This window comes from Anabas testudineus, chromosome 22, assembly GCF_900324465.2.
Source record: "Anabas testudineus chromosome 22, fAnaTes1.2, whole genome shotgun sequence".
In the NCBI taxonomy this organism is placed as follows: domain Eukaryota; kingdom Metazoa; phylum Chordata; class Actinopteri; order Anabantiformes; family Anabantidae; genus Anabas; species Anabas testudineus.
In genome coordinates this window covers 19606910-19634743 of record NC_046630.1, presented here as the reverse complement: position 1 = coordinate 19634743, position 27834 = coordinate 19606910, and the positions used below count along the sequence as shown (strand labels likewise).

Here is a 27834-nt window from a genome sequence, read left to right as displayed (position 1 = left end):
TTAGTTTAAATTAAAGAGTGTTGCAGTAACATTAGGCTAAAGTAGGTAACCAGTTTAGATCCATTGTTAATGTTTAAGTTGTTTTAATGGGCCAAATAAGCTGATTTTGTTTTGGTGGTGTAAAGACAGCTACAAGCTTTTCTGATTGATACTTGTTGCTGACTTTTCTGTACATACTGTTGGATATGTAAATACTATTTTTCAGAAACATCCAGCTTTGCATGTTAGAATGGACAGCAATTTATTTACAGTGCCAAAAAAAGTATGTGAACTTTTTGAAATGTTGTGGTTTTAAGTCAAGAGTATTAATGAATCTAATATGCCTAAAATAATAACACAAAAATCTTTCTAAAATATCATTTTTCATGTCTTTATAACAATGTCATAGTGGTAGTGGACAATAACCTCAACAAGGTGCTTCCTGTAGCCATGGATCAGATCTGCACATTGTTCAGGAGAAATTTCAGTCCATTCTTCCAGACAGAACTACTTTCACTTTGTCATATTCTTTGAATGTCTCATGTGTATGGCTTTTTTAAATCATCCCATTGCATCTCTATTGGGTGGAGGTCTGGGCTGTGTTTTTCTGAAGCCATTCTGTTCAGACATTCCCTATTTTGTTCTGAAGGATTTTTTGACACACTTGGAAATTCACCCCCCCACCCCCCTTCACTGCACACTGGCCAGGCCCTGAAGAAGCAAACCAGGCCCAAATCATGGTGTTTCCTCCACCATACTTTACTACATTTTGCATAAAAAGGTCACAGCATATCATCATGAAAACATCCTCATGTCCATCATGATGATATGCTGTGAACTTTTTATGCCAAATGTAGTCAGATGATGTCCACAAAACATTTTGCTAATACCGCTGTGCAGTGTCAGTGTGCTCTTTGGCAAACTTCAGGCATGCAGAAAGATTCTTTTTAGTAAGCAGCAACTTCCTTTGTGGTGTCCTGCCAAGTCTTTTCAAATCTTGATCGTAGATCCTCTGAAAACTCCTTTTGGCCAGGATTGGCTCACATAAGTTCTTGTGCAGAGAAAACCCAAAACATTTTAGTAGTGTTTGTCAGTCAAAGTAGCTCTAGTCCACACCTACAAACATGTTTTCTTAACTCCAGGTATACTAGCACCTGACTCCAGTTAGCTTTTTTGAGGTCACTATTCCAAGGGTTCACTTTGCCACTTTCACTATGAGGTTTTTATGATTGTTCTCATAAAGACGTGAAAGATCAGAAAGATTTGTGTTTTTTTTTTTACACATTTTATTTTTTAAAGCGCTTGACTTAAATGAAGATCAGATGAGGTTTTAGGACAAATTAATGCAGAAAACCACAAAATTCCACATTCACATACTTATTCTTGCCACTGTATTTCTCATCAACATGCTGATACACAATAATTCACATTTTTCGATTAAAAAAGACAATGTGATCCCATTGTAAAGTACAAAAACAAACAATTGTTCGATTATTTGATTCTGATATTTATCATATTATGGGTGTTGTTTTTGTAAGTATTGCTTTGCTATTTATTTTACCATTGAGATCATCTGGAGCGCATTTTAAATTAGCTAAATTACCAAAAAGTGTGGTACATCCAATAAAAAAGCATTTTCTTACATTCTTATTCTCTTTTGTTTATATGCTTTGGTATTTATGTGTGTTGGAGCACACAGAAATCCTGCTAAATTGGTTAGGTATGGGATGAGATAGCTTTTCTTTAATTTTGTTATGCTTTCTTTTGTTAGCAGTTACCCTTGATGATAATGTAAAAAGAAATGGAGCATAACATTTTTACTCCTTTATAGCTGGTTGTAAAAGTCTCATCTGTGTCCTCATCTGTGTATGAGATTGGCCAATCTGCATTGGTTCAGGAGCTGAGGGCAATCAATCATTCAAAATCTGTATTGTATTCAAGTACCGGCCTGGGGCCCTGGGTAAGATTTTGGACATTGTAAACAGCCTCTGCCTCTGGACCTGCCATTGGTGGACCTCTGTGATTGCAGCGCTGGCTGGGCCAGGGGTTTTGGACCCATTTAAAATGCTGGATAAGGCAACAATGAGGATACTGGATGGCTCGGCAATGATTGTTGTTACTGCGTGGGAACCTTGAACTGCACCAGAAGATCTGCTGGGAGAGACAGGGAATTGTGGGACTTGGAAGACAAAATGGCGGGTATGGGGTTGGCATTTTCCAACTTAGGACCACGCTCTCATGGGAAAAGATCAAAAGGGATGGAAGTAACAAATAAAAGAGAACAAACCAAAGAGCTTGAGCTAAGCATAGAGGAAAGAAAACATGCTGATCACCAGACAAAAGGTAACAAATCAGGCCCTGCACATATCAGGCAAAAACCTCTATTAAAGTCTTGGCTGAGGTATCCAGGGTCCACAAGACGTTAGAGCTAGGCAGAGGCAAGGTCAAGATCGGAAAAAAAGCCATCAGAAGGGCTTTAGTAAGGGAGATGGTCACTCTGAAAGAGCTTTAGCATTTCTCTGTGGAGAATAGGAGAACCTTACAGAAGAACAGCCAACCCTGCAGCACTCCACTAATCAAGCCTGCATTGTTGAGTAGCCAGACAGAAACCACTCCTCAGTAAAAGGAACATGAGAACCCGTCTCGCCAAAAGGCACCTGAAGACCATGAGAAACGAAATTCTCTGGTCTGATGTAACAAAGATTGACTGAATGCCAAGCGTTGTTAAACCAGGCACCGCTCACCACCTGGTCAATACCATTCCTACAGTGAAGCATTGTGGTGTTCTCACTGGAATTCTCACTTCTCCTCACTTATAAATCACTTAATAATCAGCCTCCATCTTATCTTAAAGACCTCATATATTATCCCAGCATAACTCTCTGTTCTCAGACTGCAGGTTTACTTGTGGTTCCTAGTGTTTTGAAAAATTATTCCAGAGTGCTAAGCTTGTAGCATCATACTCAAAAAGACTGAGGCTGTAATTGGTGATAAAGGTGCTTTAACAAAGTATTGAGCAGAGGCTGCGACTATTTATGTACATGTGATTTTTTCGTTTCGCAATTTATTTTTAATACATTTGCAAAGATTTCAAACATCATTATGGGGTAGAATTAAAAAAAAAAAACACATTTAATCCATTTTGGAATAATGTTGTAGAAAAAAGTGCTGTGAATACTTTGTGGATGCACTGAAGCTGCATAGAACCTAACCCAAAGTCCAATTCAAACATGAATCCATTCAAATTTCTGACGTATGACTCTTAAACAAATAAAGAAACACACGCACACACATCTGCAGGTACTTCTCAGGTACACACCCCAGACAAGTTCTGCAAACACTCACCTCAGATTTTAATCCAATTACCCTGCAGCGTGATTTTGATTTTAGGGCACATACATGACAGATGCATTACTATATCTGGGTCACTAAACAGAACATGTAGTTCATCTACCTCTCAACTTTGTTTCCTAACTGACAGATAGCAACAATATTTACCCACCATGCAACAAATCCCTTCCTCCCCTTTGTATGAGCTGTGAGTGAACATGAGTGGAATAACTCAATTTGTTCCGCTCTGTCAAACTGCTGGCTGAAAGACAAACAGTCGCCTCTTTGCCAAACAATTGATCATAAAAAAGTGATGCAGATGCACGGCAGCAGACAAAGACAGCTCATGGTTTGAATTCAGTCAGGTGGAAGATGCAGAGTGAGACAGATGTCAGTGGCTTTCTGCACGATGAAACCTGCTGCCCAACAACGTTTGGATTCAGTGTTACATCAAACATCTCCCAGGTGATTCAGAGGCCAAGATGACAGACCATGCTCAATACAAGAGTCATAAGTCTTTGTCGTGATTTTATGGGGTACTGTGTTTGATTATCTGACACTGTAAGTCTTTTGTGATTTCTGTTAATTGAAGCATTACTGCAGGATTACTGAACCAGTCTACAGGCCTGTGCCCCTAAGAGGTTAGGGGGCCCTTGGGGCAGAGCTTCTTTATGAAGGGAGTGTAAATATTACTTGTTTTAAAATCAGACAGCTCAGTTAAAAGATGCACAATGGTCACAAATAAATATAAATGATGCTTAATGCACAAAACAACTTTTTAACCTAATAGGAAGCGAGTCCAGTTGCCATGACTTAACTTCCATATAACAATGACTAGTCAAGTCATCCTCCCCATCCTTTGTTTCACCTAACGAGTCCATTCAGACCAAGGGGTGAAGTGAAACCAAACCTGGAGTATAAATTTGTGGTCTCTAATCAACTATATTCAGACTGAAGAAGCTACTTGGATGAGTAGCGAAATGTTTCAACCTAACCAAAAGGAAGTCAAGTTGCCATGACTCAACTTCCAGATAAGTTCACCTGGACGACTGAGAATCTTCACCGACAATGACTAAAGTAACAACACTGAGTAGTGACTTCTAACAGGAAAGTATTTCTTGCTTGAGTTGTGTTTAGTCACCCACCGTTCTGCCCCATCCTATTCCAACAAGAAGGTGACCTATCAAACCATAAGTACAGCAACGCAAAGAGATAGAAATAAGCAAAAACACATGCCAAACTAGTATATAGGCGGGATTAAGGGCGTTCTACCCAGCAGTGACCAGGGGCTTATTTTCTCCAAATCTGTCTATTGACTGAAATAGATACGTACTGTACTCTATTTATGACAATACTGTAAATGACACTTGATAAGTACTCAATTCACAAAACCCCCAGGGTTGTCCATTTATTACAAGCTTGATAGTTCACTATCCAGTCCACCCAGTTGAGTCCTTCTGTCTTTGTCTCCTTCGTCTAAATACTGAACCCCTAATTGGTCCTGATGGCCCCCTGCATGTTAATTTGCTGGCACTGGTGCAAATGAAGAAAAGATGAAATTGTTTTGTTAGAAATAAGTAAAGGTGGCATTGCCTCTTGACACCTGAGTAGAGGTGATCTTACTGACAGGAATGATCATCCTCACACATGCCACATTCTTGGTGCTCTTACGTAAATGTGAGCCAAATAATTAGTGTCTGTCTTTGTTGTCCCTCAGGGCTCCGTTCTGAGCACACTGCACTGAGCTGTAAAACAGACAACATGCCATTTCTCTGCGTTTTATCTCTCAGGTAATCTGACATCACAGGTGTGAGCAAGCAGAGTAGTCAATCTGGCCGAGCCACCACTCAGGTACAACATAGCCCAGCGCTATACCCCGAGGACAAGTGTGCTGTCTGAAGCAGCCCTGGTCTTGGCTGACCCTGAATTGGTGGCTGACACATCAGTCTCCACAGATCTGAGAACAAAGTCATTTTCTGCTCAGCTCTGCAACCTCTTGTCCTCAGTATATTACTATCATTCTTTTCCTCACCTTGGAGAAAAACACTCCACCCTGTGTCTGTGTCTAAGACAAATGACTGACTGCCAAAGGGCAGGCTGTGCACACACTCCATGCTTTTATGTTTTCACACTTTCTTCTTAGAAATCAGGCATGACACTCAACACTTGTTTTTAAGCATGCACAAAATGTTAAACTTCAAAAAGGGTGTGATTGCAAGTTGTCAAAGACTTATTTTTACACATCTTATACAGATTACTTTTAACCTTTAACTTTTACCTTAAATGTGTGGAGTTGTTTTTCAGAAACTCCTTCCTTGGGTTGTTTGGGACTTTATAAAATATATCATATAATACAAGTCATATTGTTTGTTAAATTTTTCAGAATTCTAAACATAATTTAACACGATTACAGTTTAAATGCTCTCTAAATCTCTAAATAATGTATTTAAAGAGAAATGTTGGTGTATCTACTCGCAACAACATGCAAAGAATTAGCAAACAAGTCTAATAAATAGGAGGAATATTACTTAAATGTCTGCAGAATAAAATTTAATTTATGCTGACTTTTACATACTGTGCCAGACATTGAAAAAACATTTACAATTTGACAGGGCTTTTACTAATGACATTTCAGAAGGAGCTGGTTTTCTCCAGTCAGCAAGGATGTACACAATGGCTACTGAAAAGCACACTTGTCCTGCTGGGAGCAACACAAATGTCTTAAATATAAAGATGAAGCCGAGATGTTCAGATTTTTCTTCAAACTGTCCCTTCAGAATTTTGTGAGCAATGATGCAGACAAATTGCCAGCCCTCTGGAACAACTAGCTTTATCTCTCCCAATGCCAGATAGACCACCTTCCTCCGCCGTTCAAATCTGTACCAAATAACTGTTGAAAAATCACATTTTCTATGGCAGTGCTAGTTTAAGTTTGCAGCTTTGGTTGAAACCTGGGTAACAACTGTGATCTTGATTAAAAGAAGCCAACACTGAGTGAATTAGTACAGCAACTAGGGAGCACTGTCACTGTTTGGTGAAATAGCTGGTTCTGGGAGTGTTGGAGGCATGCTACCAGGATAAGTGGTGCTGTGAAGCAATTCTAGCAGGTCAACTGTCTTATGCATCTGATGACAGATTTTTTTACTCCAGCAAATATGTGGTGCACATGCTGGAAAAAAGCTGGTATCAAGTTGTCAGAATGATAAGGTGTTGTAAAATAACATCAAGAGAGCCATTTACACCAGACATTCTAAGAATTTGTCTAAGCTGAAGCAGTTCTGTAAGGAGGAATGGTCCAAAGTTGTGTAGGTCAAGTTTTTTTTTTAAATGTTTCACTTATCACCATCACTCTGTGTGGATAATAAGTGTAAGACTGTTTTAGTTTTATCAGGTTAAAAATTATTGTGTTTTTGTCGATGTTTTTGATTTTGATGAAGATCAAATTCACATTTCACATTCCTTGAGCAATTTATACAGAAAACCAGGAAACTGAAAATAGTTCACTGACTTTTTCTTGCTACTATACGTCCATGTTTGGAGGCTATAGCTTAAAACCTCAACTCTAACACACACAACTGAATTCTGAAAAACATAACTGCCTTAAATTGAGGCTGTGTATGAGGTTGTTGTTTTATATATGTAATAGGTGAATGTTATGTTTGAGTATAACTCTCCTTGCCTGTAAGTAGGGCCCATTCTACAGTCTGTCATTGCATGAGGCCCCTGTGGACCTGATGTGACCTGTAATATGAGTTGTTTCCCGAACTTATGACTCTGATTTGTTTATTGTTTTATCAAGAGCTCCTTCTCTCCCTTTGCTGAGATCATTTGAAGCCATGGAATTATTTTAGGCCTGAACTTGCACTGAAACCTAAGCTCTGGCTGCCCAGACATTATTCATTAATAACAGCAGGCTCCTGATGACATCAGCAGCACACAGGGAAAAGAACTCTTTCATAAACATTAAAGATGGCTGACACCTGTCTGCAGCCACATTAGCAGCTTGCCACAGTGTCAGGAGTGTGTATGAGGGGCTAGTCCTTCAACGACCTGCTGCTTCAGGTGAGTCTGCAAGATGTTTGTCACCAGCTGGCACTGAGCTAAAATTATGTATTTAATGTATTCCACAGCAACAAGTTAGACGCTCAGCACAAACTGAAGCTGGGACAAGAGCGCAATCACAATAACATGTATCATGTACGGTCCATAAAAAAGAGTATTAAAAGTATTTCTGGGCAGATTTATTGGAGTTGGTGCAGAATTTGTATGAAATTTGAGTTAGGCGATTTTGTCTTTGTCTCCATGAACAAGTTCAACAATATTCAGCATTAAAGTGTCATTTTGTCTTGTTTATGAATTATGACAGTCACATGCTTATAGAAATAAACACAGTGACACAAATAATGTAATATCAGCTGTGTCTGTGTCTTCATTTGTTTGCAGTTCACAGCCACAACAGTGCTTTTCTCAGGTATCAATGTGTAGATGGCTTTATAACTTTTATATTGGACGAAATGTCTGTGTATAATATGAATCTTTAGAGGAGTTGGTGAATTTTTCTTGGTTAAGTTTCAGCACTCACACTCTGCTCACGGCAGCTTCCACCAGCAGCAGGCAGCTGTTTTCAGTGAAAACATTTGGATAAACCCACTTGCACACAACCTGCTCAGTAGCAAACAGCAGTTCGATACAGTTCAAGAGTAGCTGGAAAACACAGATAAGCAATTAACAGCTGAGGTACAGACTTCTGCCTTTGGAATTGGTGGAGACGAGAAACAGAGCTAAACGAGCTTAATCGAGTGTCTACAGAATTTTGTAAGTGGACAAATAGCATATACTTGTATACCATGTAAGATGTGCTAATGCATTCACCAAGGAACATTTTGAAGATGATAAGATGTCTGATCTGCCATAACTGGTCAAAAAGTTGTTCATGCAGCTATAAGGTCTCACCACTTACTGAAACCATCTTTGTTGTCATTTGCCCACATGATATTCTCTGTAACTAAAAAAACTATATCTTGAACTGCAAACTAATGGAGCGGAATAAAAATACCTGGAAGTACCCAGCTCTGTCGTCAACTGGGTCATGTCTCAACTTCTTGCAGAGGAGCTAATGAAAGCTGTTTCAAGATATCTTTATGTGTCACGCTGCTTCATGAAAGCTCTTCCCAAAGACCTCAGAGGTAAAGAAAAACCCATGTCATTTTTCATTCAAAGCACATATGTCTCCTTTCACAGAAAGGTTCAATCCCAGGGTGGTCGCACACTTGGAAGATGTAAAAGGTTCCACGTATTGATTGGTGTGTTATTAACTGGAGGATAAGTACAGAACTCTAGAAAGGAGATAGGTCATCTGATGAAGTTATGAGCCAGAGATGTCACTGCAAAGAGCCTCCAACCAATAAAGTAACCAATGTCTGTTGGTTCCTTCAATATGGGTTATACTGTATGCATCTTCAGTAAATAGTACACATCATCTCAACATTTATTATTTAGAGTGCCATGAAATGCAGCTGGATATTCATGGTCCCACAGATCATCCACGATCCTCTGGCTTCAGCTGAGACAAGCAACACAACCCACAGGCTACATAAACCCAGAAAAAACTGGCGCAAGTTGGACCTCTCTCTGCTCTTCTATCTAAATACACATGGTTTGTATTTTCTCTTCTAAGTCCTACTTAGGCACTTCTCAGAGCATCTCACTGCGGAAATCCCAAGTTAGATACACCAGGAGATAGAGCGAAGCTGTTCTCCTTGCTGAAGCCCTTGTCCCCCAGACAAACTCAGCTTCTTATTAAAGCATTAAGGACATGTTTGCGGTGGATATATACTGAGGCGGCTCTAGGCAAAGAGTCCATCTTTGAAATGAAAATATTATTGAACTGAGCAGGAACATGCCACCTTCATAAAATGAAGGGATTCATATGCATTAAAACAAATACATTCATAGTGATTTTCATGTTTGTATAACAATGTACGGTCTTACCCTGCCAATGCTTTGGAACCAGTTAGAATGTAATGAATGGATAATAAATACCAGTTCATTTAGATATCTAACAGTTTTTTGCAGTTCATAGAATCCTAAAAACTAGACTACCATGACATTTTGTAGCTAAATAAGTTAATATTAAGGAGAAATTCACATGGATCTTTGAACCTTTCTGTAACATAAACACGCCTTCGTGGGGCTTGGGGTCACAATGACTATCTTTCTCTCCAGCATCACTACTGTTACATTAATGGCTCCATTTCCACACAAGAAGTTGAGCTGCATGTTAGGTATAGTTGAACTAGCTTGTCAGAAAAGACTCAGACAACCATTTTTCACATTTTTCTATTCTCTGCAGGAAGTGTAAATCACTCAAACCTTGTCTCCAGGTTGATGTTTGCAAAAACTCTTATTTTGAAATCTTCACTACTTCCTGTCTGGTCCTGTGCTTGTTTGCTTGAACTTTCTACTCCAATCAGTCTGATTGCCTTCACACCTCTCACACACTCCCTTTGTCAGGTTGTCTGCTGTACCGTACCGTACAGAAGCAACCCTCCAGCCTTGTTTTGCTGTTCTGAGATTCAGCTAGAGGTTTGGTCTGTCTCAGTCTGAACCCAATCAACCAAAGTCAGTTTGATCCAGTTTACTTGGTCCTGGCTCTGAACTACCTCAGACTTGTACTGACTGTCTCTCTCTGGCTCTGTGCTTCTGCTGTTTAAGGATTCTTTGTTTGTAGATTTGGACTTTAGAAGCTTTATTTTGAAGGGGACTGTTTTGCATTTTGGGTTCTTGGATGGATGCAGCTAATCTGTCTGCAAGTGTGGAGGAGTGTTGTGGTGATGGGCTGCCTAACACATAGCATGTAATCACCCATATGAGGATGGGTTCCCTGTTGAGTCTGGTTCCTCTCAAGGTTTCTTCCTGTTGCCTTCTCATGGAGTTTTTCCTTGCCATGGTCGCCCTCGGCCTGCTCATCAGGGACAATCTGATTATTATGATTCATACACATTCACTGTTCATGTACTGTTCTTTGGTTGTGTAAAGCTGCTTTGTGACAATGTCAATTGTAAAAAGTGCTATACGAATAATATTGTATTAAATTTAATGGGCTGTCTTGGTGTGCTCCGTCACTTTCCAGTCAGTTACTACATGGCAGATGGCGACACTGGAGGACACCATCTTGTCTCCCTCTGCTGACTGCCATCTTGTGCTCCCTCCCAGCCTACTCTGCTCCTTTTTACGCTGCTCTGCCACTTCAGCCAGCATCTTCTGGACCATTGTCTCCAAAACCCACCAAGCCTATGGAGAAACATCCAGTCCATCCCACTTCATCATACTTCACGCTTCCCCTCTACTTCTCTTGAACATAATAAACATCATAAAAGTTACCCGACTGTGTCTTGCCTCATTTGGGTCCATTATTACACAGCTTTACACTTAAAATTGTTTAGGAATTGAGGATTTTAGTTATGTTAACATGTTATATTTTCCTCATCATTGCTGCTCAACAGTTAGTCACTGTTTTTTGTATTCTTGTCTTCATGATTTATTGACTCCAGGCAGGTCAGTGAAGCTCACACTCTGCATCTATAAAGCCAGAACAGAATAAGGCCTGGCAGTCCTGCTGAAATATCCACTGACTTCTCAAGAAAAGAGTGCTTGGCACACGTCTCCGGACCAGTCAACTGAGCGGTCTTTGCACCGACAGCTCATGACACGTCAACCTTCAAGGTGGAAGAGACAACATCAACTTACTATATTACAAATACAAACGAACTTCAGAGTCTCTTAATAATGGAAATGATTGTGGTCTGTGGTCACCATTGTAAAGGTGTGGGGGATGCTTTAAGTGGGCTGGTCACTGCACATCTGAATAGATCTGTAGTTAATTCTACAGGATGCACTGTGACTTATAATAAACTACTATTAGCAGTCGAGATAACACAAAAACACACAGCATTAACAGCATGAAAAATTGTCTAAGTTTGGCTGCCAATTGATGGAGCGGTGGTTATTCCTTAATATAGGAACGTACTCATTTAAACACACTCATTTATTTAACTAAACTTCCTTTATATAGTTCTACTACTTGAAAATCCAATCATGTTTTAGGTCATGTTTATATTTATGCAAAAACTGAGGTTCAAAAAGGTTCACAAGCTTTTAAGCACTGTTCACAAAGGTGAAAGGTCATGAAGTTAGCTTGGGCTTAGGCAATCTCTCCAGTAAGGCCTTAGAATGTGTACGGGATCTTGCTCTGGAGACTATGAATGTACTCGTCTTACAGCTTCTTTCTGTTTAATGATGAGATTGAAATGAGTATTTACATTGCTGTTCTGTTATGTTCAAGACTTCTGCTTATTTCTAACCTCATCTGTATGTTTCCTAAGACAGCGAAACAGCTCTGATCCTTTCTACGTAACCCCAGTGACTGTGCAGGGGCTGAAGCAACAAGCGGAGATTCCTCCTGTCTTTGTGCACGGATCATTCATACAAAAGGGATCTGCTGAGCAAGATGAGAATACAGATGAAACAACGTGCTCCCTCCAAACAGGTGGAAATACTTTATTGTTCATGAAAAGATGAAGCTTTGGGCTGCGTGCTCTGTTACGGTCAATCACACGTGACAGAATGTTAAGGTAAATTAACAGCTACAGATTATTTCTTGGACTTATTTAGAAGCCCTACTCTAACTTTGAAATCTACTCTTAAATCTTGGCAGAACATACATTCAGTTTGTTTTTAATGCTCCAACTGGAGGAGGAGGACACTTACCTTTGTTCATGGCCTCTGCCAGTAAAGGAGGGCAGAGTAAAGGCAGGAACCCTGAGCAGCCTGGCTACCTCAGCTCCTGCCAGAAGTGCCTGCAGTCACTTTGAGCTCCTGGATCAAGCAAAGCTGTCCTATAGCCCAGCAGATGCTCCAACCGCCTGTGAACTCCGTCCAGATCCTCAAGCTCTCAGCTTTCCTATCAGGATCCACACTGGAAGGACCAAAAGTTCAGACATCCACTGCTGCCTGATCTTTCTATTTTCACTATCCTAACTGTAATGAATCCGTTGGTTAACCATGGGTCTAATAGCACAAAAGAGGTGATTTAAGCGCTGGTATTGTACAAAGAATGCTCATTTATAATGGTTACCATCTGCGTCAACTAGTGCAGCTGAAGCACAACTGTGCACTACATGCTTCAGATTAGAGATAGGACAGGGTTGTATGCACTGTTGAGGAAGAACTTTGAAAGAACAGCTGTAGAAGCTACTAAACTACTCTGCACTGGAAGAGGCTGTAGTGCAGTAAAGTTACTCCAGACAGAACTCTGGTGTGTTTAACTAAAGCTAAATAGAAAAAGTAGTTCAAACTACTTAAACTACATAAGAAATGAACAAATTGAGAATGCACAGGATTCAATTCTATTCTATTTGTATAGTGCAATATTACAACAGAAGTCATCTCAAGGCACTTTACAGTGTAAGGGATGAAATAATAACAAACATAAACTAAAGAAAGAAAATTCATTGAAAAGTGCAGTAGTGTGAGCTTTGGTTTGTAAACCAGAGTCCAGTGGGGGTACTGCACCAAACAGAATAACTCAGTTAGTTAGATTACTTCTTAAATAGCATGCAACATCTTCTGAGAGCATTTGTGCATGAGCAGGAATCTGTGAGTCCTGGTAGCTGAATGGTTACAGTGCACACCACATGACTGCAGTGCCAGGGCTTCAGATCTGGCTGGAGACCTTTGCTGCACTCAAACCTCTTGTTTTCTTTAATGTTTCCTTTTCACGAAAGTCAGTCAAAAAAAAACCAAAAAATATCTCACAGGAAAAGGCAATAATCAATACTGACAGTACTCAAGTTTGGTTTTACAAAGTCAGATTTAGAGCATTAAAACTATTAGAAAAGGTAACTTTTTACATGAACGCTGACATAAGCAAAACAAACCCTGGATAAAATCACACAGTTGCAAGAATGTTATATATTAATTGTGAACACCTTCAGTATTGGTCCTGTATTCATCTGTTTTGCACTTTTCTACAGGCCAAAATTATACATTCAGTAGTTAACTATACAATAAATGACAAACGTAATTGATATAAGTATGAAAAAAAAGGCACTGACTTATAGATTATAGAGAAACCAAAAGGAGCTCATTATAGAGAGAAAAATCACTTTCCTAATTTAAAGTGTCTCCCTAAGCTAGCTGTCTGAGGTGTCATCACTGTGCATCTAGTTTTATTATGAATAGGGGCGTTCGTTGTATGTTATTCTCCTTCACCGTGTCTCTGTGTTTCCTGCTTTTTGTCCTACCTGGCACTCAGCTGGTGTCTTCTGAAGCAACAACTCCATCTTCTGGTCACAGAAAGCACTGGAGGGAAACAGTTACGTTCTCCTGTGTGATATGAAAGACGTAGATGTAACTGTCACTGAATGTTCTTTGAATTCTTGGAACAATCCTTTCTTCATATCAGAATTTCACAGCAATGAAGAGGAAAATTGGACCATTTGGTTCCTTAAAGAACATGTCTATTCCTACATGGTTGTTTGGACTTCTGGACAAACATAATCAGCATGATGACCACAACGCTACACCCCTTCTAGTTTGTGCTTAGTACGTTTTTTTTTTTTTTCAACTAACAACCAGACTAAGTGAGCGCCTCCACAAAACAGAGACTAGGTCTAGACACACACACCAGACTTCACCTACCACCTGAATTACTTCTTTGATTTCCAGTTCCACTGACTGCTGATGACCTTTGACCTTTGCCTAGTGGCAGCTTTGGCTGATGATTATTTCTGCAGTTCATTTAGTTCAGTGGACCGTTTCACAGCTGTAGAACTCCCCCTCTAATGTGTTCTTTAGTACTGTTCTAGTCAGTTCTAGTACGCGACCCCTCAGTGCTGAGTTTGTTTGTTTGTTTGTTTGTTTGTTTGTTTGTTGCAGTTACTCTAACATCAAGAATGAACTATCTTCTAAATGATGTCAGAGATTTAGAGACATGTCAATACCGAGGTCCATCCACGTGATTATACTGAAAGTTACAAAAGAATTAGAATCAGAGGAAGGAGAAAACAAACCAGTGTGTAATCCATGATGCTGTCAGACAGCAGAGACACATCAGGACACCTGTTCCCATATCAATACCAAAGCAGGTGAGTCCGGTGATTGGACACGCTCATTGGCTGCAGTGATATCAGCATCAGGGTCCTGCACAGCAGTGATGCTCTGACACTGCAGTCCACTTCACATCTACAGGTGGGCAGAGGACGAGGACTCAGCGTTTCCACCAACCGCGCGTCAGGCCCAGCTCCGAGTCCCCGGGTAGGACGCTCCCTGAACTCTTCCTCTGACACACACACACTTTGTGTTTGCACTTAAACCCTCTTCGTTTGCTCCTGTGAGAGCTGTGTCTAGACGTCTAGAATGGCTGTGACACTTTGGGTTGACTGAAAGAGCAGTAGTGCTGCTGATGTTTCCAGAATGGAGTCCAGGCTGGACGGGGATTTGGAGGAGCTGTGCCCGGTCTGCGGAGATAAGGTCTCTGGGTACCACTACGGTCTGCTGACCTGTGAAAGCTGCAAGGTACGTTTCATATTCCCGTTCTTGTTCCACTAGGACTCTTAGATAGTCTAATTATTACCAGCAGTCCCAGTTCTACTAGAGAATCAGGCGCTGAGACGCGGCTCCAGTCTCCACGTGTTCTGGTCTAAGTCCGTTAAACGGAGCGCCAGCAGCTTCCAGTGGCGCACACTGGACTAACTGGACACACTGGAAGCACTGGACACACTGGTTCCAAATAGAAAGACTTGTTGCGTCCGTGTTTGCATGCTGTGATAGTTATACTTTATAGTTTCTATTTTATGACTGATCAGCACTGCTGTGGACAACATTGTCCCAGCACGGGACAAAGTAAAACCTGTTCTTTAAGTGGATCCTCCTTCTTATTCATCACCTGCAGGGTTTTTTCAAAAGAACAGTTCAAAACAACAAGAAGTACATCTGTGCAGAAAACCAGGAGTGCAGGATTGATAAGACTCAGAGGAAAAGATGTCCGTTCTGCAGGTTTCAGAAGTGTCTTCATGTTGGCATGCGACTGGAAGGTAGGAGCACAACACACCTCATCACACACACAGTGCAGAAAACACTTAACTCTTAATGTTACATTAAATGTTCATTTTCAATAGGAAGAGAGGAGCTGTCTTCTTCCACTTAAGCAATGTCATTCCTCAAGATGTGTACTGTCAATTAAAATAGATAGTAATAAATATTAATACAAACAACCCATAAGTAGTTTGTACAGTGACTAGAAAAAGTAAGTGAACCTTTGTAATCATCTGCATATCTAAATTTGTCTTAAAATAAAGTCAGAGCTTCACCTCAGTTAGTACAACACGTCATGGTACTGTTCTTATCCATATTGAAGACCTCATCCAAACATTCTCACTGCAGGTTTGTGACTCAGTGTGTGAATCAGAGTCTGTTTTGTTGTACTCTTTAATAAAAAGGGTTCACTTGCTTTGTCTCCTCACTACACTAATAAAAGTTGTTTGGATTTCTACTGGTTCCTACAAAGACAACAACAAATTATTAGCTGGGTTTGCTCATGCACCCTTTCAAACAAGTTTATGCAGATGCCACAGTAAAGTGTGATTCTGGGACTAAGTATTGGTTCTTTAGGGTGTGATCATAGGACAGGACAGAAAAAGCTTCATCTAAAAGTTCATCAATCATAAAAACTCTTTTGTAGCCATAGCCAACAGGTGCAATTGTGTATGTGATGAAGCCTAATCTAGTTTTTTCCATTTTACCATGACTGTACCTGTATTTTCATTAATATGTACTCAGTGATTTAGAATAGTTTCGAAGTGTGTTGTACTGGTATGAATCTGTTCTTTAGGACTGTGTGTGCACACAGTGCAGATCGGCTTGAGTAATGCTGTAAACAGATCAACTTTTCCCACCAGCTGTTCGTGCTGATCGTATGCGAGGTGGCAGAAACAAGTTTGGTCCCATGTACAAGCGTGATCGAGCCCTCAAGCAGCAGAGAAAGGCTCTGATGCAAGCTGCTGGATTCAGAAAAGAGAGCGGTCCAACTCTGGTCTCCGCAACCCAACAACAAGACTTTACCTTTCCTGGTGGCCTCCAGCCTGATCCCATCCTTCACAGCAGCCCACCTACAGCACAGAATAACAGCATGAGCTACCAGCCTGCATCACTGTGCTCACTCCTGCCCTCCCATTCACTTGGTGCCACCCTGCGCCAGTGCACTGTCTTCTCAAACTGGACAGTCAAGGCTGAACGCAACGACCGCATGTGCTCCCTGGGCTCTGCTGCCGGGCTCTACATCAACTCAGACAAGCTATACTCAAGCTCTCCTCAAGGTCCTGGGATACCTCCACTGGTGATGGAGTTCCTGCGCTGTGATCCAGATGAGGTCCAGCTACAGAATAAGATCACTGCTCAACTCCTGCAGGAGCAGACTGTCTGGAACCAACACGGGGGAACCAGCATGTTCAGCCTGATGTGCCTACTAGCTGACAAGATGCTGTTCTTCATGGTGGAGTGGGCTCGCACATCCATCTTCTTCAAACAGCTTAAAGTAAGGTGACTCTGGTCACACAGTACACATCGCCCTGCTTTGGGTATTTTGCATTTATTAAATGTTCATGTCTCGCAATCGCTTTATGGTCATCTTAATGTTTTTCACCATATTTTGAATGTCCTCATACTTTCTACTTTAATTACATCACTGTGTTTCTTCCTCGAAGATGATGGTTGGATGGTGGATGATCCTTCCTGTTTTTAATAATGTGTTGGACAGTTCTTAAGCCACTTTTAGTAGTTTCTCCTTGGATGATTTCTTTGCCTGATTTATGCCAATAATTTGACCCTGCATGTCATGTGTCAGTTACAGCTGTGTAGTTTTCAAGCTGACTGAGATCAGACTACAGTAAAAGGCAGATAAGTGATCATCCTGATTGGAACTGTATTTGCATGATATCAGGTCTTTGTTTATGCTCCAAGGTGAGTGATCAGATGAAGTTACTGCACAACAGCTGGAGTGAACTGTTGCTCCTGGACATAATCTCCAGACAGGTCCTGTATGGGAGAGAGGGCAGCCTGCTCCTGGTCACTGGGCAGGAAGTGAGTCATCGCTGCATCGCTTTTATTTCATCTGTGTTTGTCTTTTTTTTTCTAGTCCCCCAGTTTATACAGATACAATTTATCCCATTTTATATTCTCAGTCCCAGAGTTTCATATACTGTGTAAAGAGCCATAATAATAGATTATTGGGATACTTGAATAAATCTTTATTGTTAGTAGTCCACCTCTGCTTTACTTGCTTTGATAAGTCAAAATGTCTGCTGTGAAAAAGTCATTAGTCCTGAGAAAATGGACACTCCTCTACTATGTGAACTGTTATTGTAGGCTACAGATTATTTACCTGTTATTTACCTTTCTCTGGGTATTTGATCTAACTATTACTATTATTACCAGCTTCAGAAATTGTACTATATAGATATATAGGACTTCATGCTGTATTTAAATCATTTTCAAATGTATCTGTCTATATGTTTCAAGCCTCTTGCATATCCAGTATACATTGTTTGTTATAATCTTTTCTTATTAATCCTTGAATGTTTTGTTCAGCTTTGTTTCTCTTTAAGCATGAAAGTGTTCTCTGTCCTATTACATCCTGTGGGTGATAGTTAGATGGTGGACTGGGTGTAAAACCTCAAACCTTTTAATGAATGTGCCATTCAGAACACTGTGAACCTTGTGTTCTGTCCATCAAAAAATATATTTCTGTAAATATTCTTTCATCTTTAAGTAATAATTTAATTTAATTTAATTTAATTTAATTTAATTTAATTTAATTTAATTTAATTTAATTTAATTTAATTTAATTTAATTTAATTTAAAAGTTCCTCATTTTGGACTATTTCAGTAGAGGAGTGTGACAGACATTTGTTTCTGAGAGAGTCCATGTCAATGTTGTGTTATACAAAGGAGCATGGTTATTGTGATGTCAGTCCTTGTATTCTTGGTTCAGGTGGAGCTGTCAGACATAACTTCTAATGCCGGTCCTACCTTGGTCAGTCTGGTCCAGAGAGGACAGGAGCTGGTTGAGAGGTTCTTTATCCTAAAGGTGGACCGCCAAGAGTTCGCCTGCATGAAGTTCCTCGTCCTTTTTAACCCAGGTTAATGACCACTGTTATTGTTGATTCAGAATGGTTTAGTTTAGCTGCACCAAAAAAGTCCTGTTGTGGTGACCGTATTTTAAAATTTTTATTTATTATGTTTATTTGGGTTCCATTTCATTCAAGTGTCCAGTAAAAGAGACATCCTGCTGTTTCAACCCTATCACTTTAAACATTATGTTTTCCCATAACTAAACACAGAAACACAGCAACAAAGTCATAAGGAGGTCAACGTGGTGGGTAGTGGGCACTTTACTGTAAGACCAGAGGCTCAAGTTCTTTGTTAAACAAAAATCAACAGGTTGTTCCAGAAATCATTATTGAGCGTTTCTCTAAAAGTCATATTATGATCCTTCTCTAACCATAACCAACCATAGTTACACTCTAAAGCACAAATAATACAGCAAACATTCAACAAATGAACAGTCACCAGATATCCTTGGATAAACAGGTGCTCTGGTGGTTTTAAAGCCCTCTTCCACTTTTTTGTGTCTTTTTGCAAAAGATTTCTTCTTTTGTCTAATTTGTCTAATCTTTAGTTCCTCAATTTAGAGTATAGTTAGAGTATAATAACTCCTAGATCAATTTGATCAAAAAACAGGCTGTTTAGACAACCTAAGGGGTACCTGATATTGATCCAGGTGGTACCTCTACAGTTCTCTAGTTTGTCCACTCCATAAAATGAAAACATCTGATAGTCCTTGTTCTGTGTACACTGACGGATGTCCTTGCCCATTGCTTGTTTTTTCTTTCACACATTGACCAGATGTGATTGAGCTTGAAGACCATCAGTTCATAGAGAGTGTCCAGGAGCAGGCTGAAGGAGCCCTGCTGGAGTACTCACTATGCACCTCTTCTCAGTACCTTGGACGCTTCGCCCACCTGCTGCTGTGTCTATCTGAGTTACGCTCTCTCAGTGTCCTCGCTGAAGAATACCTGTCCTGCAAAGACCTGAGTGCAGAGGTGCCGTGCAACAACCTGCTCATCGAGATGCTCCATGCCAAGCATAGCTGGCAGTGAAGACTTACAACCTCTGAAAGCTTGCATGTTGCATATGGAAAAATGAAGCTGTCAAATTAATGTCTAATAAAATCAGATCAACCCTGACATTTTTCTGTGCTTAATTTTAGGAATTAGATGATTAATTGTCACACAGTTGCTTTAGAGCTTTTGTATCAAATAAATATAGGAGGAAATTTGTCCCATATTTCTGTGCATATTTTTATAAGATTTGTTTTTGGACTTAAAACTGCTCACGATATAAAGTAAAACCAAACCAGCTTTAAATAGCTGTAAGGAAGGGATAAAGGCATGCTCCAGACTAGAGGGCACTACAGGTAATGGGGTAAATTTTGTCTTAAAAATGCTAAATACAGTGGCAAGAAACATAATATTAGAATTTCATGGTTTTCTGCATTAATTTCATAAAATGTGACCAGAGATTCATCTAAGTCAAGAGTATCAACAAATATAATGTGTCTAAAATAACAATACAAAAACATTGTTAACACTGACAGCAATAAAAGCAGAATGACTGCAATGAAAGATAAATACACTCCTTACAGTAAACATAAGTGAATGGAAGGTACAGTAATGCTGCTGTTGTTCAGTATTTTTATTACTCTCAATAAATCTGAGGGAAAAAAACTAAACTAACAATGTTGAGCTCTGCGCACTGGTTCAAACTGAAAACATAAACACTTTTAAAAAATGGTCACATATAGTGTGTGTAGCGTCATTATATTTGATTTGAAGAGCTCAGCAATTAGTTAAAATGTTTCGTTACCTTGTAAAAGTTTGGGGTGGCTTAGAAATCTCCTTGTTTTCCATTAAAACTGATCAATTTATGGTAATAAAATCTTATTTTATGCTTATTTTAAGTCTATTCCTACAAAAACATGAACATTTCTAAGTATGTGCTCGATAGTTCTAGACAACAATGGAGCACTATGACATAGAGAAGTCCAGATGAGGTCAACAGGTTCACTTAAAGCAAACCTTTAGTTTTTGAAAAACAAGCTGTAGCTCTGCAAATCTTCACAACGCATCCTCTAGGAATACACATGCTGTGATACATGAAGCTTGTTTTTTAGTCTAAGATAAAGTAGTGGAACATGATGGGAACATTTCCTGCAGGTTAAAGTCAGAGCACATTAAACCTTTGTTATCAGTTACTGAGATCCCACAGATTACACCTCCAACCACCTGTTTTGCCCACTGTGCTTTAATAAAAGGCTTAATCAACATAATGCACTCATCTTGTTGTGTGGAGGCGCCCTATCTGATCTTGTCCACCCCAGCCCATTTCCTACTCGACCTTGACATCCAGCTGGCACCAAGTTGGCATCCGTCCTGTTCCCGGGGGATAACATGGCAGTGTGTTTAAATATACAGCACTACAGGCTCAGAGCAAGCTGTGTGCGTAGACGGGCAAGGATCTGGTCTGACCACACTTACAGAAAGTAAAGAAAATTCAAAACTGTTCAAAAACTTTCTGTCAAACTTACATGAAGTGAATCAACTAAGTAAGTACAACTATCAAAATATGGTTTTGTGAGATTATCTTCTAAAGTAAGCAATTTGCAAAGGAAACAAAGCAAAGTTGAGGAGCCAGTGAATTGTAGAGTTCTTTGCACCAAAACAAGTTAAAGTTACAAGGTTACAAGCTTTTGCTGTTCATCCTATCCCTGCTGCACTACATTTTGCCCAGCCGTCCAGGTATGAGATCACAACAAATACACTCCCAGCAGAATAATGGTCTTTCCTGGCTGGTTAGACGGGCCCTATTTAAAAACCTTTAAAAGCAGTGACAGTGAGTCTGGGTGACAGCAACCCACCTCTCCACATTAAGATAAGATTTAGAGCATATTTCTACAAATATGTAGAATTTAAATAGCTGCAATAGTGTCTCTGCCATCATTACAATATGACAGAAGTAATAATATATTATATTATATATACATTCAAATATATTACTGCCTTTCTTACACTCATTTTATTGCAGTGCATTAGTAGTTAAATTCATTTGACCTCCCATTAGCCTACATTTTTATATACACTAACCCATTCTGCAGTTTAATGTTTAGATAAAATTCAGATCGCATAACAGAGGATGTTGCACATCGTTGAGCAGTGTTTGACCTACTGAACTGTTTCAGTCAGCAGCCAACAGAGAGCGCTCAACTTGATGGAGCACTGTTGTTGAACTGACGCTGGTGGTACGCTGTCGATTTTATCTGTTGATTTAATACAAGTATTTAACAAAAAAGATCTATCGTCCATGTTATGAGGTATGTATGAGGAAGGTTTTTTATGGTAAACGTGCGAGTGGGTCTCAAATGATCTTTAAGCTGCGGAACGCGACGTCTTCTCAAGGTGTCCTTAAACGCACCATCTGTGGCTGAAGCGCTTCCTTCACTTCCCGGAAACTCGAGACTTCATTCACCAAGATGGCAGCGCTGACAGTGAGCCGGCCACCGCTCGGCGGTTTCAGTTTCGAAAACAGCAAGAGGTAAGCGTTACTGAGTCAATGAAAAGCTGAACCGAAGAACTGCATCACTTAGGTTAACAAGCTTTTACCAAATTTGTTTAAGCGTCGTTTTAAATCGACGTGTTTACTCGGGGTTTTAGTGATGCTAACTGCTCTCCCGGCTTCCATAACGTTACAATGACTCAGGCATTTCCCCACGCTGGTAACGTTATCAACTTAAATGTAATGTGCTTTCTACTGTTTTAACATTAAACATGTTTCGTGTGCTAGAACAATTACAACATATTTTATTATCGTAAGAAAGTATGGCAGTATATGTTTTTATACCCCTCACTGATTGTTCGTGGATAAGTCCAGTTCTGTTAACATCACTCAGCCTGCTAGCATTAGCAACGTTACCCGACTTTATGAAGCAGCTAACGTCAACTAAAGCAACAATATCACAAACTGTAGTAGAAACCTATTAGGACATTCTGCTAAGTTATTAGGAAGCTATGTTGGTGTTGTTCTGAATTTCAACAGTTTTGTGGGGGACACGGTTACGTAATAACGTTAAAGGTTCACATGGAAATGTGACGTGTAAGAGACATTTACCCCAACTCACTGTTTTATCACTGAGTTAGTGAAAGTGTGGAAACCAAGTACTGAGAGTTTCCTATAATAAACACAGGTGGTCAGATGTTAGCAGGGATAATATGTTAATATAATGTAAATAAATATTGTCACTGATTTAAGATTGACTTGTAATACATGTGTCAGACACTAGTCATAAAATGCTGCCGTACTGATACATTTGTGACTTAAATCCTCTTTCTGTGTGTAGCTGGAGTCACTGTGACCAGTAGCTGAATCACAAGTACCACAGTGGTACAAGGTGTCACTGGTTTAAACAAAGATGAAACCTGTTAGTGCTTAGAAGTTTAGAGAAATCAAAGTGAGATGGTAATAGTACACAAGTCCAATCAAGTAAAGGTTCTTGCCCTAAAGAGTCAGTACAAGTACCACTTCAAATCTAAGTTGAAATGCCAAGTGTCTGCCCTAAAATGTATTTGAACCAAGAAAACATTAATGGTATTGAATTTGACTCTGTTGTGCAGATTAGTTTGTTCCACAAACCTTTAAAGATTAAAAACATGACAAAGAAAAACAATCTAGTACTGGATCAGAGAGAGAGCTCTGTGATATGTGGTACAGCAACTTTGTGTGGAACACAAACAGCAGTTAGTAAAGATAGAGCCACTTTATTACTGACAGCTGGTTAGTTCATACATCATCATTTGTTAATTGGATATATTTTTAATTGAAAATCTGCATCTGCAGAGTAACTAAAGTACAATATATCTGTCTGAATTGTAGTGGAGTAAAAGTAATACTCCACTAACATACAAGTACATTAAAATTATACTTAAATGCAGACCTTGAGTAAGCATACTTAATGTTACCTACCACCTCAGGTCACGAGTTTCTCTGGACCAGCAACATCTGGGTAATAACTGATGAATTAGGCTCCCCACTGTTTGTGTTCAAATAGCACAGTCATTCACTTATTCATTTTTTTAGTATTCATTATTCATCTTCTCTTATTTATTCTCAGAAACACATTTTTCGAAGCTGAACTCAACAAAGTGGGATGCAGCTTACCTGCAGCTCGTAAAACAGGAACCACCATCTGTGGCTTGGTCTACAAGGTGAGTGACAAACCTGGCTGCTTCAAATCAGTGATCTGGACCTCAAGATATAGCTACATTATAAAGACAGTGTGACGTGGAGTAGTTGTTAGATCTTGAGTAGGTGTCCTAGTCTGTCTGCAGCAAATACAGAAGGTTGTGCCGATAATATCATTAATAACATCTGCATTAAATGTAGGTGCTGTGTAATAATGAGAGCTCCCCATAAAAAATCCATATGTCAGTACATATGACCTTGTGTAGCATCACATTTTGGGGGTATCTGTTGGCCTGTCCCTGAAATATCTGTAGTGTATCTATATTTGCCTGAAAATAGTATGAAGACACACAACACACATATTATCTATTCGGACATTTTTGAATTTGATGACAGCAATGTCTTTAAACAGCAGCTGGGACACCTCTTCTTTTAACAACACTTGGGTCTGGGAACTGAGCAGACCAGATATTAGTATTCTGAAGACAAAACCTTTTCATGCTTAATACAGGATTTCAGCAATACAACATTTCGGGGTCTCCTTTACCATATTTTACAGAATGTTCAATCTCACCCTTCCCATAAAAATACTCAGCGTCTATGTGATACTCTGATGCTCTCCAGTCAATGAATAATTAAAAAAACAGTTATCTTAGAATAATTAATCCTGTTAGTTGTGAGATGAAACCAGCTGTTTTCTTTTGTTTGTTTTTTTTAGCATGTACAACCTTTCCAGTCTTTTATTGTTGTTATTGTTGTTTTATTGTTTTTACATTTGACACAACGTCCCAATTACTCTGAAAATGGGCAGCAGCTCAATTTGACCTTCTAACACAAAATTGAGAGCTGGTTAGCTCCTTTAACTGTCTCCATCTCTCTGAGTTACAGTTGTAACAGTTGTTGCTGCTCAGCAGCCACAGGCGAAAGTGAACCCACTAACTTTCACTAAAACAGTTTTACACAAATAATACTGAACTGCTTACATCTATGGATTAGTTCAACCTTTACAGACTAACTTATCTTCTTATTTCACAGACAGTCACATTAGAAATGAGTTGTGAAGTGTACTAGCATATAACATGACATTGCCTAAACTAGTCTCTGTGTGTAACCTTTTGTGTAGCTACCATTTTAGCCAAAATTACGGAAATCTCACTGGTAATCTAAGCAGAAGCTTACAAGGCAGCTTGAGTCAAGCTGCTGGACGTTCTCTACAAAAACTTGTAATGATAACGATAATGATAACCATAACTTTAATAATGACACCGTGGCATCTATCATAGGTGCCACAAATTAAGCTCGCTGTCACACAAAATAAGTTATGTGTTTGTCATAGTAGGAAAAGCAAATGTGTAAGTAGTAACACCGGAGCTCCATCTCTGAATGTTAGTGCAAGTATTGTTTTACTTTGCTGAAAAGCATTGGAAGCAGCATTTCTAAATGGTTTCCTTTTCTCCTCTGTGAAGGATGGAGTTGTCCTGGGAGCTGACACCAGAGCCACTGAGGGTATGGTAGTAGCAGACAAGAACTGCTCCAAGATCCACTACATCTCACCCAACATTTAGTAAGTGAGCGCTGCGGTTTCCTCAGGACTCACACTGTCATTGTGGTATTCTACACAGGCTCCTGTGTGTTCAGATTAAATATAGGAATTACAGTTCTTGCAGTCAGCAGCTGCCTGTCTTATTATTATTATTATATTATCAAACTGTTTTTTTTATTTTTTATTTGTATTGACGTGCTGTAGAACTAACAGGGCGTTGTGCTTTTGTGTTGTCATCCAGCTGTTGTGGAGCAGGAACAGCTGCAGACACAGAGATGACCACTCAGATTATCTCCTCCAACCTGGAGCTGCACGCCCTCTCCACGGGCAGGCTGCCACGCGTAGCCACTGCTAATCGCATGCTCAAACAAATGCTCTTCAGGTAAAGAGCTCACACTGGAGCACATCACATTATAATGAAATACATGTTCTGCACAATCCCTTGAGAAACTGTTAATAGATAACTGGATACTGTTTGTCTTTTCAGGTATCAGGGCTACATCGGGGCTGCTCTGGTCCTGGGTGGAGTGGACTGTAACGGCCCTCACCTCTATAGCATCTATCCCCATGGCTCCACTGACAAGCTGCCCTACGTCACCATGGGTCAGTGTTACAGTGCAACAGCTTATTTAGATTTAGTCATGTGCATCACTTACAGGTGGAGGAGCCAACTCCGTGGGGTCCTGGTTGACATTGTTAGAAAACATTGTAAGAATCCCAGGAGTCAGATATGGTTTAGATCCAGCAGGGTTTGATATTGAAAATTAAAATCGGACGAGTGTCCAATGCACTAAATGGAGCTAACATGCAAATATAGAATAATTAGCTAATTAAGCTGTTTACCCTCATGGCTGACCAGGGAATACTGCAACTAGCGCAGCTGTGCTTTTCAGTCAGAGGTGGAGTCACAGTGTCATCTAGTGGACACATCATGCAAATACCTCTCTGGTGCTCCGTTACTTTAATTTATTGTTTATATTAAGGCTTGTTAACAAAAGCAGAATTTCCCGTTGGCATGGAGGGAATCTGTCCTCCATGTTTTTCAAGTAGTTGTTCTCTGTTGCCCTGGGTATCGTCTCTAATGCCAAATACAGACTTAGGAACTTAATCTGGATGAGTAATCTCATCCAGATTGTAGTTCACAGACACACAGCCATGCCAATGTGTCCAGACTGAGCTGAAGCCTGAATCGGATCAGAGTATTGATCCAGCTTCTGTTTTCAAAAGGTTCTGGTTCCCTGGCTGCCATGGCTGTATTTGAGGACCGGTACAAACCTGACATGGAGGTGAGTTACCCACTCACCACAGACAGTGCTGCAAAGTGTTTGATCATCCTAAACAAGTGTGTGACTTCCTGTGATGCTTTTGCCAAAGGAGGAGGAGGCCAAGCAGCTGGTGCGCGACGCTATCGCTGCAGGAATCTTCAACGACCTGGGCTCGGGCAGCAACATTGACCTGTGTGTCATCACCAAGGGCAAGGTGGACTACATCCGGCCCCACGATGAGGCCAACAAGAAGGGGGTCAGGTGAGTTAGATATGCCACGCTGTGTTGCTCTGAATCAGAGATGTTTAAATACCTGTCCCCTTCCAGTGCATCTTCACGTTGTACACAGGGAGGGCTTTTCAGACAGTAGCTTCAGGAATGAACGGCATGTGCACAGCAGGAAGTGCTGTTGTTTTTGACCATGCTTTAACAGGGCAGGTTTGGACACTGTACTAACTGGACATGACTTGATGAACTTATGACATGTTGTCTTGTTGCTTGTTTTACTAGAAGATCATTTGAGTTTGAAGCCGTGCAGCTGTGAGTACACATGGAAAGAGTTCTGCTAGTGTGTCGTGTTAACAGCTGCTGCCTCACACTCTTTTTACTACTATTTACTACTTTTGTTTAGTAGAGACCTGCTGAGTGTGACTCTTCATAACTAATGTTTGCGGTTGTGTTTTAACAGTGGCATGCTGTGTTGATGATGAAACCTCTGATGTGTAAAACCACATTAAACAAGCCCCAACCAGGACTTGGTTAATGTTACTGATCATCCTCAGGTTGAGTGAAACTTATTTCATGTGTCGTATTTCCTCTGATGCAGAACTGGCGACTACAAGTACAAACGAGGAACCACAGCAGTGTTGACAAAAGTGGTGAATGCACTGAATCTGGAGCTGGTGGAGGAGTCCGTACAGACTATGGATACATCCTAAAATACTTGTACAATGTGCTTGTAGTTGTAACTTGCTGCCCTGTAGAATTCCACACAAACTGCATGTTTTCTCATGGTTTTCAATAAAGTGTTTAAGTCAACGCCACCATGTTTCTTCTTGTGGTCCCTGGGAAGTGAGATGATATTATTTTATACATTTGTTTAAAATTGGTTAAACAACCAACAGTCTAAGATTTTCTTTTTGGAATATGTTAGTGTATAGATACTATGATGTGGTATTTGGTCCAGGCAAAAGTTTTCTTAGAGCATAAAGTAGAATTCTGGTGGATGACTGTATGTAGATACATGTAGATAAACTGATAAACTCAGAATTGGCTCAGTATCAATAGCAGCTCTGCCATCGGTGTGTGAGTGTGTGAACGGGTGAATGAGATGCAGTGTAAAGTGCTTTGAGTACCAGTTAGGTA

The 27834-nt window shown here is 40.0% G+C and overlaps 2 protein-coding genes across 3 annotated transcripts; both read left to right on the top strand.

Annotated features, from left to right (window-relative positions):
* Nucleotides 1–14574: 14574 nt before the first annotated feature.
* LOC113148297 (nuclear receptor subfamily 5 group A member 2-like) lies at nt 14575–19603 on the top strand. Its single transcript, XM_026339953.1, has 6 exons — nt 14575–14886; nt 15263–15404; nt 16269–16903; nt 17329–17448; nt 18359–18506; nt 19273–19603. Exons 1-6 carry the CDS (start codon nt 14785–14787, stop codon nt 19524–19526), a joined length of 1401 nt encoding a protein of 466 aa, XP_026195738.1. The 5' UTR covers nt 14575–14784; the 3' UTR covers nt 19527–19603.
* A 2264-nt stretch (nt 19604–21867) lies between these two features.
* psmb7 (proteasome 20S subunit beta 7) lies at nt 21868–27512 on the top strand. 2 transcript variants are annotated; one of them, XM_026338853.1, is made up of 9 exons: nt 21868–22017; nt 23591–23684; nt 25128–25225; nt 25446–25586; nt 25692–25807; nt 26432–26490; nt 26579–26730; nt 26980–27009; nt 27296–27512. In XM_026338853.1, the coding sequence occupies exons 1-9, from the start codon at nt 21956–21958 to the stop codon at nt 27405–27407; spliced, it is 864 nt and encodes a 287-aa protein (XP_026194638.1). In that variant the 5' UTR covers nt 21868–21955; the 3' UTR covers nt 27408–27512. The 2 variants fall into 2 exon arrangements, with proteins under 2 accessions (XP_026194638.1, XP_026194639.1); XM_026338854.1 differs by lacking the exon at nt 26980–27009 and having other exon boundaries at nt 21869–22017.
* The last annotated feature ends 322 nt before the right edge of the window (nt 27513–27834 follow it).

Coding starts and splice junctions, on each gene's coding strand:
- LOC113148297 (XM_026339953.1), top strand. CDS start 14,785: ATGGAGTCCAGGCTGGACGGGGATTTGGAGGAGCTGTGCCCGGTCTGC. Junction 14,887..15,262: donor TGACCTGTGAAAGCTGCAAG/GTACGTTTCATA, acceptor CATCACCTGCAG/GGTTTTTTCAAAAGAACAGT. Junction 15,405..16,268: donor TGTTGGCATGCGACTGGAAG/GTAGGAGCACAA, acceptor TTTTCCCACCAG/CTGTTCGTGCTGATCGTATG.
- psmb7 (XM_026338853.1), top strand. CDS start 21,956: ATGGCAGCGCTGACAGTGAGCCGGCCACCGCTCGGCGGTTTCAGTTTC. Junction 25,587..25,691: donor CTCAAACAAATGCTCTTCAG/GTAAAGAGCTCA, acceptor TTGTCTTTTCAG/GTATCAGGGCTACATCGGGG. Junction 27,010..27,295: donor GAGTTTGAAGCCGTGCAGCT/GTGAGTACACAT, acceptor CCTCTGATGCAG/AACTGGCGACTACAAGTACA.